The 19,145-nt window shown below is 39.9% G+C and overlaps 2 protein-coding genes and 1 non-coding gene across 3 annotated transcripts; 1 reads left to right on the plus strand and 2 right to left on the minus strand.

The window, feature by feature from the left end:
* Window positions 1-309: 309 nt before the first annotated feature.
* On the plus strand, window positions 310-3,382 carry LOC149051543 (stimulated by retinoic acid gene 6 protein-like). The gene is made up of 4 exons (XM_089185644.1): window positions 310-685; window positions 1,221-1,384; window positions 1,746-1,860; window positions 2,845-3,382. The coding sequence occupies exons 1-4, from the start codon at window positions 558-560 to the stop codon at window positions 2,999-3,001; spliced, it is 564 nt and encodes a 187-aa protein (XP_089041770.1). The 5' UTR covers window positions 310-557; the 3' UTR covers window positions 3,002-3,382.
* Window positions 3,383-7,274: 3,892 nt separating this feature from the next.
* On the minus strand, window positions 7,275-17,962 carry LOC149051544 (uncharacterized). Its single transcript, XM_089186527.1, has 7 exons — window positions 17,896-17,962; window positions 17,618-17,683; window positions 15,184-15,345; window positions 14,841-14,918; window positions 14,039-14,106; window positions 8,537-13,560; window positions 7,275-8,213 (listed from the first exon to the last, which is right to left on the minus strand). The coding sequence occupies exons 1-7, from the start codon at window positions 17,960-17,962 to the stop codon at window positions 8,210-8,212; spliced, it is 5,469 nt and encodes a 1,822-aa protein (XP_089042653.1). The 3' UTR covers window positions 7,275-8,209.
* Trnaa-ggc (transfer RNA alanine (anticodon GGC)) lies at window positions 16,060-16,132 on the minus strand. The gene has a single exon. It is a non-coding gene; the product is annotated as a tRNA-Ala (tRNA).
* Window positions 17,963-19,145: the final 1,183 nt, after the last annotated feature.

The following is a 19,145-nucleotide window of genomic DNA, read 5'->3' on the forward strand; positions in this document are numbered from 1 at the left end:
AATAAGACAATTAAACAGGAAAAACTATAACGAACGACAGATGAGTAAATAGACTTGGTTAGATGATAAATTTTAATGATAATTTTTTCTTTTTTTCAATTTTCTGTGTAGGCGGGATAGAAGCAGGACTTGTCTTGTCTGCTGTTCTCTTTTGATGTTGCTCCACTTCATGAAATGCCATCTGTGTATATGCCGTATGGTTATTGTGATCGTTGTGGGCGTACTGCGTAAAAGGCGGGAAAACACAAGTGATCAAATCACGATTGGTTCAGGTTTTGAATATGATTGGTTGAGAAGGTGACGCGAGCTTTCTGGACCAATCACACGGCGAAGTTAAGCAAAATCACAGCAATCATCGATTACTTTCGACACTCAATTGAAAAATACTCTTCTACATGTAGGATGCAACTCTAAAGATTGTTTAAGCATCAAAACAAGATACAGTAAAATATTTGCAGGATCAGGATTTCGTGGCTAAGCTGGTTTTATAATTATAATCATAATTTCATAATTATTGTGAGACTTGAAGGCTTTTCGAAAGACGCAATCTAGTACTCATGAAATGTTTTTTTTACAGACCCATTTTGGCCTCAGCTATTTTTCTGATGTTGTTCCGGTTATTTCTAACACATTTCGTCTTTCGTGACTCGACTTATCCAAACATCACTGTCACAATTGATAACAGGTATTGTTGTACATCAGTCTGATGTCTAGTTTCTTTCTCAAATTTTGTTACGACTACAGACCGAACTGGACTCCGCTCGGTCCTATTTGGCTGCTGATGACCAATGGCGCAGCAAATTTTATTATTGTGTTAATTGTACACGTTATATGCTATTGTATGTTTAGTGGTCAACTCACGCCTCGCCGAGAGAACGTTCAATACAAAGCTGCGATAGATTAATTGAACGTCGACGCAAAAACTCGCCGACAGAGACGTCTCTAATAGGAAGATTTTTGGCATGTATCTAAATTCTTATGGTTGTTTGGGTGTTTATTGTTGTTATTAATTTTGTTGTGGTGGTGATGGGTGTTGTCGGTTTTGTTGCTGTGATGGTTATTGTTGTTGCTGTAGTTGTGGTTGTTGGTTTGTTGTGTTGTACTGGTTGCATCCAGGTTAATTGGTAATTCTCCTAGATTCACATCTTGCTTATGGGTCACTTAGCTTAAAATATTCAGCCCGTATCGTGAACACTTTGGTCTCTTTCTCTCTCTTTCAGGCGGCTATTCTCCATCATGTCGTACTTTTTCTTCTTCTACGACATAATTCCTGGACCTCTCTCTGCTTCTATGCGAATTCTAAAGGGCATGCTTTTAGGAGTGATTTTCATCTCTCGTATCGATCGAACATCACTGGTGCAGGGTTTCCAGGCTTGGGACAAAGGTACGTAGCACGCACCCAGTACAAGCAATTTATAAGTGGCAGAGGCTATGTGAAGTGAGATATACAACATACAGACCTATTCTGCTGCCAAGTTGCTAACTATTTCCTAAGACAGCTTTTAACCAATTAATTAATGTCTTTAAGACTTCAGTGACGAAAGGAAGGTCGAGCAGAAATTCTTTAGTGACAAGATCCAACAAATTGCCCAGAACGCAGCAAACGGTGTTGGCTTCGTAGCGATTCGTAATAGCTTCACGTCTAATTGTTCGAGAGCGTTGCACGAGTTTTATAGAGTTCTCATTATGCTAACTGGAGCATAACCTATGGGATCCTTGACAACCTTTCTTAATTTTCTTTCTAGCTTTTGTCGCATACCTTGGTTTTGTGACTGTGCTGGTTGCCCACAGACAACCCGTGATGCTGGTGTTCTGTCAGTTGCTTATTGACAGACAAAAAGATCATCAGCTCCTGGAAGAGTGTAAGTAAACTGTCTCCAGAATCACGACTCGGCTGGGATGATGCATTCCTAGGATTTTGATTTGCTTGATTGATAATCCGACAGATGAGCGTGCGCACGAATGGGCGGACAGACGAATGGGCAACTGTAGCTTAGAGACAATTGGCACGTTTGTTTCCCTGATAAGATCAAAACACAGCGCTGTATATGCACTTGCAACCGGCACTCAGCAACCAATCATAATACTAGAAATGATCTTTTCACGGAGGACAAGAAATACATAATTTTCTTTTGTTAAGCGTCGTTATTAGTGTGAAATCCCGGAAAATTAGGCAGAAAACGTACCCCATTCCCCAAGTCAGATTTGATAAAAAATGGGTAACGTTGAGAAGAAACTTACGATGCGAGCTATGTTCGGTTGGTTACTATTCATTTCGTATCCATTCTGTGGTCACGCGGGAATATTGAAAGTTAGCCTTTCTTTTTTGCCAGTTTGCACAGTTTTTTAAGCAACTAAGACGTATCTCACCGACAGTTACTTTTCAAGCCGACCTTTAAAAAAGTGATTGCATTCTGGGTGATATAGAACAGTTTCAAAGCTTTTCATTAGGAGAAAAAGAAACATCCCTACGTGTGTAACCTTTTTTTCACCTTGAGTCTAAAATGCTTAAGTATTCCGTTCTAAACGTTAAAATTAGTTTTCAAGTACCGTGTTTCAAGGCATCTATTTTGTCGCCGGATCTCCGACAGAGCCTGCATATTGTAGGTTTGGCATCAAGGCAGGACGCTCTGAAACTTTGTAATATTTGTTTTAAATGACTTTTCGTTGCCATTCCAGAACAATAGTGAAGGAAAAAAAGACATTTTGTCTCCCTTCTTACTCAAAGTAAGAAAGAAATTTCTCTCTTTTGGCCTATTTTCTCTATTGCTATGATTCCTTGGTTGTCATGAACTAATTTTTTGAAGGTTAATTAACTTGAAATACTCGACAAAGTCCCTCCAGATCTCGTCCAAACCTTTCAAACGCAGCTTATATTGCCGTTCCTCTCTTTTTGTCTTTCAGGCCCCGTCAGCCGCGCATGTCTCAAAAGGCTGTCAAGCGCTGGTTCCTGGCCGTGACTCTCCTACGCAACCCATCTTTTATCAAGTACCGCCGCTAAGACCGCCATTTAACGGCATCTGTTGTGACTTTTGAAAGCGTCAACTTTGACGTTCCAGTGTAAAACTTTGAGACTAACTAAGAAGGAAGCACACTGTTCTTTCTTTGTGGTTCCATTTTCCGGAGATCTGCTATAGCTTGGGGTAAAGGTCTCCCTCGTTTGTTACCACAGTATAATACAGTCTGTATCTGGGTGTTGTTGTTGTTGTAGTTGTTGTTGTTGTAGTTGTGGTTTTTGTTTTTTTGTATTTTAAATTTTTTTGAGTCAAAATGTAACTCCCCTAATGAAAGCTACTCTAAATTCTGGGCTAAACTTTATTAAACACGTAGATTGTGGTAGAGAAATGAGCAAGGAAGCACACAAAGTACTATTGAAAAACAATTTAAAATTGTGGATTTTTATTGCTGGCTTCGGAAATGGGAATTATATTATCTGGCAAACATGGAGAGGCAAATGGTAACAACCCGAACAGGCCGATGGGACTAAGTCAAGGATGACCAAGGATGAAAAGCGGTGAAAGTGATAGAGCTTAACAGGAAAAAAAAAATTCGCGAATTTAACAGCCAACCGCTTAATACAGGTTCGACTATTCATTCCGAATAAGACAATCAGCCGACGTGAAGAGCTCTATTCACCAATGTGGTATATGCTAAAAAACCACTATAAGTGTAAATGTTTCTTTTCAAGCTAGAGTTGGAAAGTCGATTCCCGAGTTGATACACGCGCAGGCGATAATCACCAAACCAACAGCCCACGCAAAAAGCACAATTCACCTGTGTGGTATATACTCAAAACCGCTGTGAGATGGGTAGATGGAGAAGGGCTATTGTGGATTTTTATTGCTGGCTTCGGAAATGGGAATTATTTTATCTGGCAAACATGGAGAGGCAAATGGTAACATTTGCAATTTAAGATGAGTTTTTTTGTGAGTCTATTTCTCTGTAAACGATAATGGGTTCTAAATATTGATTAATCCTCTTTGGTACATTTGAATTTGATGGGGTTTTTTTTTTAAAGATAATATATCAGGTATTGGAAAGTAATACATACAAAAAGAGCAAGCGGTTTATGTTAGGCTTAAAGCCAAGTATATAGGAAGGAAAAAAAGAGAAAAATAATAGATAAATATTGCGGTTTGCTTAGGCGTTTTAAGCGGAAGTTTTTTGGTTTTTATTTTTCGTTTGTTTGTTTGTTTGGTTTTTGTTGTTGTCGTTGTTTTTTTCCTTTAACTATTATGAAAGTAAGAAAAGTAAAAATTGGCGCACGATACCAAATAATGTTGTGAATTATTGAGGTCCGTGATTAGGGGAAAGACTTGGGAAGGATGGTGTGGGTTTGGAACTGAGGAGCAAAGAACTAGCGGCAAGAAAGAATACGTAGTTGACAGACAGCTGTGAGCATTAGCCACACGAGTGTTTTGGCGAAGGCCGATTTCTTTCACACTTGGGAATGTATTCATATACAATTAGCGAACTCCAACGTCGTGGAGACCTCTGATCTTTCTCGAAAAAAACTTAGCGGAAGTGGAAAGTGAGGAGGAAGTGAAATATTGGATTGGTGGGACCACTGACGAAACCGGATTTCATTCAATTTTGTTTGCTCGTTTTTATCCGCGCGGGGATCCCGGTTGAATTCCCGCTGGCTCCCTGGTACAAATCTCCTCACCGGCATCCCGAGAGAGATCCCGACAGGTGTCCCGTGGGAATCTCGGCGTGAACTTGCGAAAATACCAGCGTACACTCCAGAGACATTAAGGAACTCGTCTTTTTTGTCTCATAACTAACCATTTAATTCTTTCACAAATTCACGAGGACGGCACAAATGAGCAACCGTTTTTAACCCGTAACTGAGTGTTATAACAGAGTGTTATCATCGTTTAATACAGGTCACCAAGAAAAGACAAGAAAACAACATTTTGTACCATAATTTATCATTTCTCTTTCAAGTGAAGCTTATTTTAAAAAATGGCTCCAAAATGTATCGAATAACATCAACAAAACGATGATGCAGCGTAAAAACAGAACGATTAATAAGAATTCTAACGGCCAGACCTCTTGGTAATTACTAAGGAAATGATTTGCGTAATTTTCTTATGTATTATTTGTTAGATACAAACAGTCCTGAGAAGAAAGATAATCTGCAATGCGTTGAGGATATTTGAACTCTAAATACTAACATTGATTTTAGGAGACAAACATGGAATAAATTTTACTTCAGAGACAATTCGTAGTTTTATTCGAGTGATTCCGCCCTAAGTGACCGTTCCATACAACCCGAACAGGCCGATGGGACTCAGTCAAGGATGACCACAACCGCTTAATAGAGACCACCGCTAAAAAGTGGTGAAAGTCACAATGCATAAGAGGAAAAAATTCGGGAATTTTACAACCGACCTCTTAATACAGGTTCGACTATTAATTCTGAATTAGCCAATCAGCCCACGCGAAGAGCTCTGTTGTGGTATATACTAAAAACCGCTGTAGGGTGGATAGACGGAGTTGAGTTATGTAGCACGAGGAGAAAATTTAAGAAGAAGAAAGAAGCCTAAGTCTATCAATTTCTCAGGGAGATTCTTATCTTTACCTTCTGAAATCGTAGCTCTAAGATTCTTGAGAATCCGTCCGGAGATGCTACTCATGAAACCACGTAGCTGTTTACACTCCCAACCCGGGGGGATAAACGGACCATCGACTCATCCTTCCCCCTTCCCATGGATCTTTTTTTTTTTTAAATGATTGTAATATATGCTATCGTCAGTAGAGATGTTCTGCTGAAACATTTACGTTGTCGCAGTTTTTTAAGATCTCCCAGTTTAATCCTCGCCTCCAGGATTTTTCCACGGCTTGTTTTTCCCTAAAAGGTCTAATTCCGAATTCGAATTGAAAATGCCACCCTCTTAAACCGTTTTCATTTCACATCTTGCATATTTCTCAAATGGTGAAACAGAGAATTAACTCTGAAGTGTAAATTAAAGTGCTATTTAAACCCATGAATAACCCATTGGGTGTTAGCCCTAATAAAGGGAAACAGGGAACCACACGAGGCAAAGAAAAAATCTTTTGACCTCGGTGGGAATCGAACCCACGACCTCCGGATTAGATCTACCGTTACTCTGCCGACTGAGCTACGAGGTCGCACAGAGAAAGTCGGGGACGATTTAGGATGGTGAATCGCGGCGAAGAGAAAGTAAGGGTACATATGAATGTTGTGCCGCGTAGCACTGGGAACACAAATGGTGAAACAGAGAATTAACTCTGAAGTGTAAATTAAAGTGCTATTTAAACCCATGAATAACCCATTGGGCGTTAGCCCTAATAAAGGGAAACAGGGAACCACACGAGGCAAAGAAAAAATCTTTTGACCTCGGTGGGAATCGAACCCACGACCTCCGGATTAGATAGGGTTAACCGTTAGCCGTAAATCGGTCAAAAAACTAGCTGTTAGGCGTAAAAATTGACAGATTTTAACCCTTAGTTACAGCAAAAATTAACCTTAGAAATCTTTCCTTCCTACAAAGTGTTAATTTGTGTTATTTTGAGTTAACCGCAGCAGAAAAATGGCCAAAATTTAAACCGTTAGCCGCAAGAAGTTCTCCTCGGTCGACCCTCTTCAGTTCTAAGTAAGTTAAGCTGTTTTAGTTAAGTTTACAACCGTGGAAAAAAAATTCATCAATATTTTCTACACTCGAGGAACCACACCGACCTAGGGTACCCATGATGAGGACTCTTTCTATAAATGGAGTAAAGCATCATCTCCCAAAGCGAAAGGTAATTTCTTTTTCCTTGCCTCTTCAAAGATATATGACAAAACATCATGTCGCTTTACATGCTTACAGAAGCGCGTCGCGTGACATCCGAAGGAACGGCTGCCAATGAAACTAGTAGTTATAAAATCTGAAAAAAAATCGAGGTCTTTATCTTATTTAATAACTCTATCCAAAGAGATGGGCAATAGTTAAGCGAACTAGACACAGGTGCGCTCACTACTTCAAACGACAAGATGTAACAAAACATCATATCTGTCGCATAACGTGCTAAAGAAATGCGTCGAGATGGATATTAGCAGTTATAGAGTCAGAAAACATCGAAGTTTATCTCTCATTCTGTAAACCTATTCAAAGAAATGAGCAAAAGTTATTAAGCGAATAAGACTTAGGCGCGCTCACTACTTCAAACGACAAGAAGTGGCTTATGCAGGTTGATGCAGAAATTTTCTTCCCCTTGTCATTGATTTCCTCTTCCATTCTAACAAAAAACCAAGCGACTTGTTTCATTGTTTGACATTTAAAAGTTAGTTTATTGTACTTAGATAATAAGTAAACAATCTAATCGGAGAAACTAAATGAAATCATTTGGCTCCAACTTTCTAGCTCGTTCTGAGCTTCTTTTAATGCTGTGTACGCCGGTAACTAAAATTAAGATAAAACTTCTCGTTTTGCCTTCGGACGATTAGTTTAAAAAATATACTTAAAATGCATCGATCGTCTTGTAAAAAAGAACACAATTTATCGCATTCAAAATTAAAGGAGAAATCTCAGAAAATTAACTAATACCAAGACTAAATCCTTGCCATTACGGCCAAAATCTGTCATTTTAGGTCCAGATAAACCAAATTCTGATCAGCAGAAACTAACTTTAAGCACCAATTACTGGGTACAAATCATCGAAAAGTTACTCACAATTCCCATCCGACATAAACTAAGATAATCGAGCAATCGGACAACTGATTATTTTCCAATTTCCATGGAAATTCTCCACACACGCACATGGCTGTAACAGCTTTACATCACTCATGAGAAAAAAACCGATTGAGTAAAAGTCTAAAAAACTCTGGAAACGTTTTCAAGACTTTTCAACTTCGACGCCAATGCAACGCCCAAATCCGCTTAGTAGGTGATACATAGATTAAAAATTAACTTTTGTATAGATACTCATGATAATTTCAAGACATTATGTGAAAAAAACCAGTAGTTTCAGCTGAACATAAAAGATCAAGCTCTTAAGAGCAGTTCAGACAAGGAAAAAGTCAACTTTTGAATCAATGAAAATCCGTTCTCTTGTTAAACTTGACTTTAGTCGCCTTTTGGTTCTTCCTGCTTTGAAAAGAAGACTCTTGACAAATATTTAATCGGTAGCTTACTGGTTTATGGTCCAAATATCAGCGTTTGCGGGTATTCTAAAACTCCTTGGGGCTCCAATGCTCACTGCCTTAACTGAAAAATAAAAGAATCTAAGTTTAGGAAGGATAGTTGAGTTGCCATAAAATATTTCATAGCACATGAAACGATACATTGCACAAAAGGATTGTTTTAAAAGAAATTTGCTTTTTTACTCCTATCAGGTTTCCTAAAAAGAATGTCATCATCGTAAACGTGTCCTCTTGATTTTACTGCATCTCAACTTGCCGGAGCAAAAACTAAATATCGTAACCCAACTGAAAGGAAAATAACACGCAAGTATCATTGCTCATAGATAAGCTATAATTACGATTTAAGGTAACTTTGTATTAAATAGAATGTATAAACAGAATATTTACTTGTTTCGGCTTCTAATATCCTTGACATCCAGGTTGACATCATCACCAATGAGTACAAATGGTGCCCAGTAAATCACCTCCTTGAACTCTTCAATTTCTCTCATACACTTCATGGCCTGATTGAGAGCTTCACTTGCTTTCTTGCCTTTGGCAAGTGCATCGTAGAAGAAACTCATGAACTCTAGGGTTCCCTCGTCGCCAATCGCCCACAAGGTTACCACAACAGATCTAGCACCGGCACCCAAAAGTGCACGCGCCATGCCCACCACACCCTCTGCCATGACTTCCCCACGAGCAGTGTGACAGCAGCTAAGTACAACCAGACGAGCTCGCAACCCAGCTTCTATGACATCTTTCATCGTCAGTAGATAGTCTTCCTCATGCGGCTGAGGGTTTTCTCTTGTGGTGTTTGGCGCTAGGATAACTTCTCCAGTTTCCATTTTACCGTGTGCTGCTATGTGAACTAAGGCCACTGATGATATTCGTTTTAAAACTTCATGTTTTGTTGCCATTTCTCCAGTGAGGGGGGGAACATTGAGGATACGTCCGATCATTTCCACTTCTTCCCTTGCTCCTGGAAGTTGTTCCAGACGTCTTCCCTGATAGATGATATCTTTGAAACATGGGTCGCCGACAAGCAATGCACCAGTCTTGATGTGAAAGTCAGCTGGACAATCATGAATTAGTTGCAACGTTGTCAGAGAGGGAAGCACACGAATTGTGCAAGAATCACTCAGATATGATGACTTGGAGTCCAGCAACGCTGCATAAGGTACAAGGCAAAATGGCCCCTCAGGAACGAATGTTATCTCGTTGCCTTCGATCAGGTCAGCAATAGGAGCAACGATAATGTCATGCAGCTTCTTTAAAGCACTTGATTGGGAGTGCCTCACATCAACTCGGATCACATCATTGGCCTTTTCCTCTTCTGTCGGCGAATCAGGAGGAAGATTTTCGATTTTAACAGTATCTCTTTCACGGATCTCCTTCAGAGTAGTTTCGTTCAGCAGCTGGATGAAACGTTCCAATTCATCCTCAAACTTATAATCGTTGACGTGTACCTTTTTCATCTGGATGTTATCTTCACTGAGGCAAACCCAGAAGTAAACGCATGGTCCATTAATAGCTATGAAAACTGTGCTCAATGTAACGCACCTCAGAGAAATGTGGGATGCGCCTTCCGTTAAAGAATCTCCAGGCTGATATTTTGTGGTCAGGAGATCTCTCAGAGCTTGAGCACGTCCTTTCTCTGTGGCAAGAAGAGCTTTTAGAGCTTGACCTCGTTTGAGATTTATACGACACAAACCTTTGTATGCTCTTTGGTAAAGATTACGATAAGTAATCTTCCACTGATCGTTGAGTTCAAGACTGGCCCTGATATCATCATACAATTCTACACTTGAGTAATAATAGTCAAAGGCCATCATGAGATTTCCTTGGCACTCAAAATGGTTTCCAAGGGAACAGAGTGAGCACGCCACTCCAGGCTTGTCTCCCACTTCTTTAGCAATTTCTAGATGACGTTGATGGTACTTGATGGCTGTTTTGAACTCTCCTAGACTGCGATAAGCGTTGCCGAGATTGCCATAACTTTTTCCCTCTCCGGCCTTGTCTCCCACTTCTTGAGCGATTTCTAGAGTGCGTTGATAGTAATCCATTGCTGTTTTGAACTGTCGTAGAACTTGATAATCGTTGCCGAGATTGCAATAACTTTTTCCCTCTCCGGCCTTGTCTCCCACTTCTTTAGCAATTTCTAGACATTGTTGATGGTACTCGATGGCTGTTTTGAACTTTCTTAGCCCGCAATAAGCGTTGCCGAGATTGCAATAACTTTTTCCCTCTCCGGCCTTGTCTCCCACTTCTTTAGAAATTTCTAGATCACGTTGATGGTACTTGATGGCTGTTTTGAACTCTCCTAGACTGTCATAAGCGTTGCCGAGACTGCCATAACTTGCTCCCTCTCCGGCCTTGTCTCCCACTTCTTTAGCAATTTCTAGATGACGTTGATGGTACTTGATGGCTGTTTTGAACTCTCCTAGACTGCAATAAGCGTTGCCGAGATTGCAATAACTTTTTCCCTCTCCGGCCTTGTCTCCCACGTCTTTAGCAATTTCTAGATGACGTTGATGGTACTTGATGGCTGTTTTGAACTCTCCTAGACTGTCATAAGCGTTGCCGAGATTGCCATAACTTGCTCCCTCTCCGGCCTTGTCTCCCACTTCTTTAGCAATTTCTAGATCACGTTGATGGTACTTGATGGCTGTTTTGAACTCTCCTAGACTGCGATAAGCGTTGCCGAGATTGCAATAACTTTTTCCCTCTCCGGCCTTGTCTCCCACTTCTTTAGCAATTTCTAGACATTGTTGATAGTACTTGATGGCTGTTTTGAACTCTCCTAGACTGTCATAAGCGTTGCCGAGATTGCCATAACTTGCTCCCTCTCCGGCTTTGTCTCCCACTTCTTTAGCAATTTCGAGTTGACGTTGATGGTACTTGATGGCTGTTTTGAACTCTCCTAGACCTTGATAATCGTTGCCGAGATTGCAATAACTTTTTCCCTCTCCGGCCTTGTCTCCCACTTCTTTAGCAATTTCTAGATGACGTTGATGGTACTTGATGGCTGTTTTGAACTCTCCTAGACTGCGATAAGCGTTGCCGAGATTGCAATAACTTGCTCCTTCTCCGGCCTTGTCTCCCACTTCTTTAGCAATTTCTAGATGACGTTGATGGTACTTGATGGCTGTTTTGAACTCTCCTAGACTGCGATAAGCGTTGCCGAGATTGCAATAACTTTTTCCCTCTCCGGCCTTGTCTCCCACTTCTTTAGCAATTTCTAGATGACGTTGATGGTACTTGATGGCTGTTTTGAACTCTCCTAGACTGTCATAAGCGTTGCCGAGATTGCCATAACTTGCTCCCTCTCCGGCCTTGTCTCCCACTTCTTTAGCAATTTCGAGATGACGTTGATGGTACTTGATGGCTGTTTTGAACTCTCCTAGACCTTGATAAGCGTTGCCGAGATTGCAATAACTTTTTCCCTCTCCGGCCTTGTCTCCCACTTCTTTAGCAATTTCTAGACATTGTTGATGGTACTTAATGGCTGTTTTGAACTCTCCTAGACTGTCATAAGCGTTGCCGAGATTGCCATAACTTTTTCCCTCTCCGGCCTTGTCTCCCACTTCTTTAGCAATTTCTAGATGACGTTGATGGTACTTGATGGCTTTTTTGAACTCTCCTAGACCTTGATAAGCGTTGCCGAGATTGCAATAACTTTTTTCCTCTCCGGCCTTGTCTCCCACTTCTTTAGCAATTTCTAGATGACGTTGATGGTACTTGATGGCTGTTTTGAACTCTCCTAGACTGTCATAAGCGATGCCGAGATTGCCATAACTTGCTCCCTCTCCGGCCTTGTCTCCCACTTCTTTAGCAATTTCTAGATGACGTTGATGGTACTTGATGGCTGTTTTGAACTCTCCTAGACCTTGATTAGCGTTGCCGAGATTGCAATAACTTGCTCCCTCTCCGGCCTTGTCTCCCACTTCTTTAGCAATTTCTAGATGACGTTGATGGTACTTGATGGCTGTTTTGAACTCTCCTAGACTGTCATAAGCGTTGCCGAGATTGCCATAACTTTTTCCCTCTCCGGCCTTGTCTCCCACTTCTTTAGCAATTTCTAGATGACGTTGATGGTACTTGATGGCTGTTTTGAACTCTCCTAGACTGTCATAAGCGTTGCCCAGATTGCAATAACTTGCTCCCTCTCCGGCCTTGTCTCCCACTTCTTTAGCAATTTCTAGATGACGTTGATGGTACTTGATGGCTGTTTTGAACTCTCCTAGACTGCAATAAGCGTTGCCGAGATTGCAATAACTTTTTCCCTCTCCGGCCTTGTCTCCCACTTCTTTAGCAATTTCTAGATGACGTTGATGGTACTTGATGGCTGTTTTGAACTCTCCTAGACTGCAATAAGCGTTGCCGAGATTGCAATAACTTTTTCCCTCTCCGACCTTGTCTCCCACTTCTTTAGCAATTTCTAGATGACGTTGATGGTACTTGATGGCTGTTTTGAACTCTCCTAGACTGCAATAAGCGTTGCCGAGATTGCAATAACTTTTTCCCTCTCCGGCCTTGTCTCCCACTTCTTTAGCAATTTCTAGATGACGTTGATGGTACTTGATGGCTGTTTTGAACTCTCCTAGACTGTGATAAGCGATGCCGAGATTGCCATAACTTCTGCCTTCTCCGGCCTTGTCTCCCACTTCTTTAGCAATTTCTAGATGACGTTGATGGTACTTGATGGCTGTTTTGAACTCTCCTAGACTTTGATAAGCGTTGCCGAGATTGCAATAACTTTTTCCCTCTCCGGTCTTGTCTCCCACTTCTTTAGCAATTTCTAGATGACGTTGATGGTACTTGATGGCTGTTTTGAACTCTCCTAGACTGCGATAAGCGTTGCCGAGATTGCAATAACTTTTTCCCTCTCCGGCCTTGTCTCCCACTTCTTTAGCAATTTCTAGATGACGTTGATGGTACTTGATGGCTGTTTTGAACTCTCCTAGACTGCGATAAGCGTTGCCGAGATTGCAATAACTTTTTCCCTCTCCGGCCTTGTCTCCCACTTCTTTAGCAATTTCTAGACATTGTTGATGGTACTTGATGGCTGTTTTGAACTCTCCTAGACTGTCATAAGCGTTGCCGAGATTGCCATAACTTGCTCCCTCTCCGGCCTTGTCTCCCACTTCTTTAGCAATTTCTAGATGACGTTGATGGTACTTGATGGCTGTTTTGAACTCTCCTAGACCTTGATAAGCGTTGCCGAGATTGCCATAACTTGCTCCCTCTCTGGCCTTGTCTTCCACTTCTTTAGCAATTTCTAGATGAAGTTGATGGTACTCGATTGCTGTATCGAACTGTGCAGCATTATGGTAAGTACATCCGAGACTAGCATAAGTGTTTGCTTTGACCTTTAGTTCAGTATTCGATTTCCTTTTTAATTGAAGCAGACGTTCGTTATTGTTGTCAATCTTAAAACGTGTCAAGGGTAACTATATCATGAGCGGATTTGCGAACATACAATGGAAATATGTTTTAAAAATAATGAGAGTGTTGGATAAAACCTTAAAATTGGAATGATAATTCGAGTGTGGTTTTCTTGAAGAGATTTGATTTCAAGTTATTCGAGAGTGTTAGCTAGTTCTGAAGCGCATTTATTAATTTAGATTCGGTCGAAATGGTGATGCTCGTCTCAAGACAAAAACGAGGGGCATTTAGCAGAAACTCTGGGAATTAGTTAATATGGCCTCTTCTTTTAAGTAAAGTTTCGTCGAACAATCGAAAGAACTCCTTAATAATATTTTAGCTTCTTTAAACTGCTCAGTGCAGTATAAGAGAACATGGCTTGCATTATGTGTAGAAGAATCTGCCTGGAACGTATTTTTTTATTCTTGAAATATTATTGGCATTGCATCTCGTATCACGCTGGAAACATTCGTTAAAGGATACGGTCAATCCCATATGCAACCAGCTCCTTGCTTCTTTATACCAGCAAAGTTCGACACAAGCTCTGGCTCCTGAAAAGGAGAGAATAACTGGTGGTGCGAGGTAATTTATCACTGTTAAGGTATAAACGTATTGATAAAATGGACTTAATTTTTCATTTAGCTGGGAACAAAAATTGTGATAATGAAGGAAATTTGAACTTGTGGAAGAACTCAAAATGAACAATAAAGAACTAATACAAAGCGGCTACCAATTAAGCTTCAATTTATGATGATAACGACGAATTTATCTCGCGCATTCTTTCTTTTAATGTGCTGTTATGCACTTTTCAGCATTTTTCGGGGAAGTTTTCGTGAAGACTGCATTGAGCAGTTTAACTCTTGATAGGGAATCTTTCAGGTGCTTCTTTTTCGGGTTTTGTAACGTCCCCTGCTAATAGTTACAGAGAAGATTTAGGAAACGGGGCTCACAGTTTTCCGTCCATATCCGTGACAAGAATATCAAACCATTTGCAGATGTCACAGCTTAGGCGGCAGCACATTGCCCTTAGATATTTTAAGACTCAGGGTGATGGTCCGGTCCAAGGCTTGAACCCTCGACCTCCGGCGCTCTACAAAGTGAACTAACCAGGCAGCGGTATTTGAGAGCTTATTGACATTTTCTTATGCTTTATATCCACATAACAGACATTGACACACCAGATACAATTGACACTTGGAGTGCAGTTACCTGCCACAAACCACACAATCCTCTTTTGACGAAATCAGAGAATAAAATGTTGATGGCTTATGTCTGAAAAACCCACCTTTCTTAATAGCTTTGATGAAAGTGGGTTCCAATTGAACAGCAACTGTTGCATCATCCAGACATTCCATGTAGTTTGCTATGAGATTCAGGAAATGAGGTTTAAAAAGTTTCATCCAATGAAATTGCAGCAAAGAAGCCTGAAAAATTACAATTGCTTAAATTGCAGTCTAATAACGAGAATCATTTCTTTTCTTAATTTTCATCCACTAAAGCGGGATTCATGTATTTGTGCTTTTCCTCTGCTGTTGCTCAACTTCTTTCTTTTCTTGATGCAGATTGTGTATTCCGTTATCTTGTAACGCTGCATGAGAGATTTATATATTTAGAAATGAAATTGTTACCCAAACGGAAATGAGCTGTTGCCCTGTTACTGTAAAGCTTGGCGTTGAGTCGTTTATCTTTGCAGTTCACATGAAGTCCTTCCGTGTAAGAGTTTATCGCGTTATTAGCTTCTCCTTGTCTGTATTCTTTGTTACCTTCCTCGAGACATACTTTCGCTATCCCTGAAAACATACCGTTTTAATGATTTAGTAATGAGTAATACGACCCTTGACCGATGATGCAGACTTTATACTTCCAAACAAACTTTTAGGTTAAAGGAACTTAGAGCTATGAAAAACGAAAAATTAGAAAAGTTTAATATCTGTACACTTTGAAATTAGAAGATCCTCGCAGCTAAGAACACTACTGAAACTAGTAGTTGTAAGTAGGACCTGAAAAAAATTTCAGGCCCGTACGGGATTTGAACCCATGACCTCTGCGATACCGGTGCAGCGCTCTACCAATTGAGCTAACAAGCCAACTGGGAGATGGTCAATGAATTGGGTGCAAATAAACATCCGAGTGAAAGAAGATTTAGATATATGAAAATTCACATATTTGCACTGCGGTGGAAAGATGAAATTAGAAGATCCTCGCAGCTAAGAACACTACTGAAACTAGTAGTTGTAAGTAGGACCTGAAAAAAATTTCAGGCCCGTACGGGATTTGAACCCATGACCCCTGCGATACCGGTGCAGCGCTCTACCAATTGAGCTAACAAGCCAACTGGGAGCTGGTCAATGAATTGGGTACAAATAAACATCCGAGTGAATGAAGATTTAGATATATGAAAATTCACATATTTGCACTGCGGTGGAAAGATGAAATTAGAAGATCCTCGCAGCTAAGAACACTACTGAAACTAGTAGTTGTAAGTAGGACCTGAAAAAAATTTCAGGCCCGTACGGGATTTGAACCCATGACCCCTGCGATGCCGGTGCAGCGCTCTACCAATTGAGCTAACAAGCCAACTGGGAGCTGGTCAATGAATTGGGTACAAGTCAATTGGTAGAGCGCTGCACCTAATTTCATCTTTCCACCGCAGTGCAAATATGTGAATTTTCATATATCTAAATCTTCATTCACTCGGATGTTTATTTGTACCCAATTCATTGGGTATTCATTCAAAAATTTTACCGGGAGCTCCTATTTCAACTCAACTTTGTTTACAATCGCACTTCAGAAGAGTTTATCTTTGCTCTTTGTTTGTTTAAAAATATACACATGCTCTATTAGAGGTTTTAGCTGTAGCTTGGCTGTAAGCAAATCAAGTCTGTTCGGTTTACATTTAGATAGAGAGATTTTCCAAAAACCCTTTTACACCTCGGTTACGTTTTCCCAAATATCAAGTTAGAATATAAAACCCCATAATTAGTGCATAAAGCAGAGCAAAGCCAGGAACGAAAAAGTTAAAACTTGTGAATGTTCTGTTAAAAAAAAAAAAAAAGCATCGCGCTGAGAGTGACCAGGGTTCGTGGTTTTCCCATCGTTCAGAAAAGTGCGCTAAAAAAAAAATGTTTTTTTGTCGCTGTTGTTTTTTGATCACTTGGTTTTTCTCATACATGTAACTGTCTATTGAGAACATACTCTTAGAGGCCAACTGGAGAAATCTGATTGGGAAAGTACTGCTTTCCCGCGAAGTGCCATTTTGCCTGATGTGAAAGTCAGGGGTCCTATATTTTGTTGACTGGTGGTTTATAGCGTGGGCCTGGTGTTGACATAACTGTCTAACGAGGCGTGAAATATTTAGAAGACCAAAACAGGCGATACGGCCGAGACAAAATGCCTCCTTTTCGCTGTAGAATTCTCAAATTGAGTAAAATTTCTGCCAAACATGCATTGAACAATAACGGACAAACAGGTGTTAGCATAACTTTTAGTCAAATACTTTCTTCGTGGCGGCCTCAAAAAGTTATCCGTTTGCCATTTTTTTCAGCCAACAGCTCTCTCTCGCCGAAAACGACTTTCACATTGAAAAAAAAAAGGAAATTTAGAGTATCTTCAAATTCAAAAGGAAACTACTTCTACTTAGCAAATATTATTCATTTTAGGTGAAAATTGTAGCTACATCTTTAACCTTTAAAACGCCGTGCGTTCATTTGGGAGGAAGCACTTCTAAAAACTCAGAATACTGAGTTATACAAAGCTTAGTGGGCCAAGTTTGACCCATTCTTCTCTAATTTAGGGCTCTTCAAAGCGAAGTCGCGTTCAAATTTGCCGCTTTGTGGCTTGTAAATAATTAATGATGTCATCGTATTCTGCTCCATTGGATCGAGCAATAAATTATTTTTTTGTTTCGTTTTTATTTTACTGGTAACAAAGTTTGAAATTTTAAGATATTTTGCTGCTTCAAAAACTCATTCACAAAACATACGCAAATTTTGATGTAAATAGGACAAAAAAAACTTCACTGGGACGTCTTTCAAACAATCTTACTTCACCTGGTTTTCTTACCTCTTAAAGGGTCATTGTATACATCCAGTTCAGCGTCACTTGACGTCACTTCACTTTCCTCTGTTGCTGAAATTACCGAGAAGATATTTCAACTTTGTTAGTGATCACAGCTATGTGCAATTACAACTAGCGTTCTAATACTGACGTATTTAGTGGATTCCTTAAAAACCTTCAAGTCGAAGTAATCCAAAAAATTGTGCACCGGAATTAAGATATACTTAATTAACAAACTGTACAAAATCACCACAACGAAGTCTCTCCCTGTTGATTTTTCTCACCTGTGGCTGGAAACTCATTCTTCACCTCCAGTTCTTCTCCCGTTGTTGGGAGGTTGCTTTCTGCCATTGCTAGAAATAAAATTGAATCGATTGTACTGCGTTACATTGTTTAAAATCAAAAGAGGAGACTCAGATGAAAGTAACCCAGAGAAAACATTTTATACTTAATCATAGAGGAAGATTGAAAATCTTAAAGTTTCCTCCGTCACGCTATTGTAATTGCGTGACAGCTCCAGTTAAGTTCTGCGGGTTGTGTCACGTTTGTTTGTTTGTTTTCGTTGTCTCATCTGTTGAAACGTCGTTCAAGGCTGTCCCTATCAAAATGCGTGAATTGCAATAAACAACCTTGTTGTACCCGGTAGGTATGGATCAAAAATAATGCAATAAAAGACCAATTCCTCTGCTATTTATACGTTAAGGTAGGACCCGCGAGCGAGCAGGAAAGCTGTGCTCTGATCGGCTACCCAAGAGTGCAAAATGTGTATTTTTTAGATTCCCACTTTGATTCCCCACAGAAGGAAAAAAAGAAATGCTTGTAGCCTGTTGAATACCTCGTATAATTTTATAACTAAACTATAAATTTTTGTCCTATGAATAAAAGCTTTTCCAGCATTTTTGGCTAAAACACAGGTCACAGATTCGTCCTAAATGAAAACAAAACAAAACAAAAATCACAACGAAACTCGCAGATTTATTTGGTACTTCCATAATGCATGAATATATTTTGTTATCGTGTGATACATCCTTTGATCCGTTGCTGACGAAGCCTTCGTCTCCGTCCTGGCTTAAAATATAGTGAGGGAAATTGGCCGATGTACAGCCTTCTTAAGCTCACACTTGTTCAGTAATACACACGCATACATAAGATATTAGATAACCGCGCTTAGATACGAATTTTACCATCGAGTGTTCATGACATCTTTTACTCCTTCAAATAGATAATTCAATTCAAGCGGATAAATTCGTATCGATAGGCCAACATGTATCATCCATTTTATTCAAAAGATATTGATTGAAAATTTGAATCAAATATGATTTTTTAAATAGGAGCATCGATTAAAGAGATCCGTTACACCGAAACTCGGCTCGCCGAAAAATCAATTCAATTTCGGACATTGTAATACAACAGTTTCTCATTAGAAGAACTATTTTCTTTAAAAAAGAATTGAATTCAGCTTCAGGTAAAAAAATACAATTGAAAAAAAAACTGCCCACATGGAAGGTAAAACTGTCATGTTGATAAATCCGGT

Source organism: Pocillopora damicornis, chromosome 1, assembly GCF_964200805.1.
Source record: "Pocillopora damicornis chromosome 1, jaPocDami1.2, whole genome shotgun sequence".
Taxonomy (NCBI): domain Eukaryota; kingdom Metazoa; phylum Cnidaria; class Anthozoa; order Scleractinia; family Pocilloporidae; genus Pocillopora; species Pocillopora damicornis.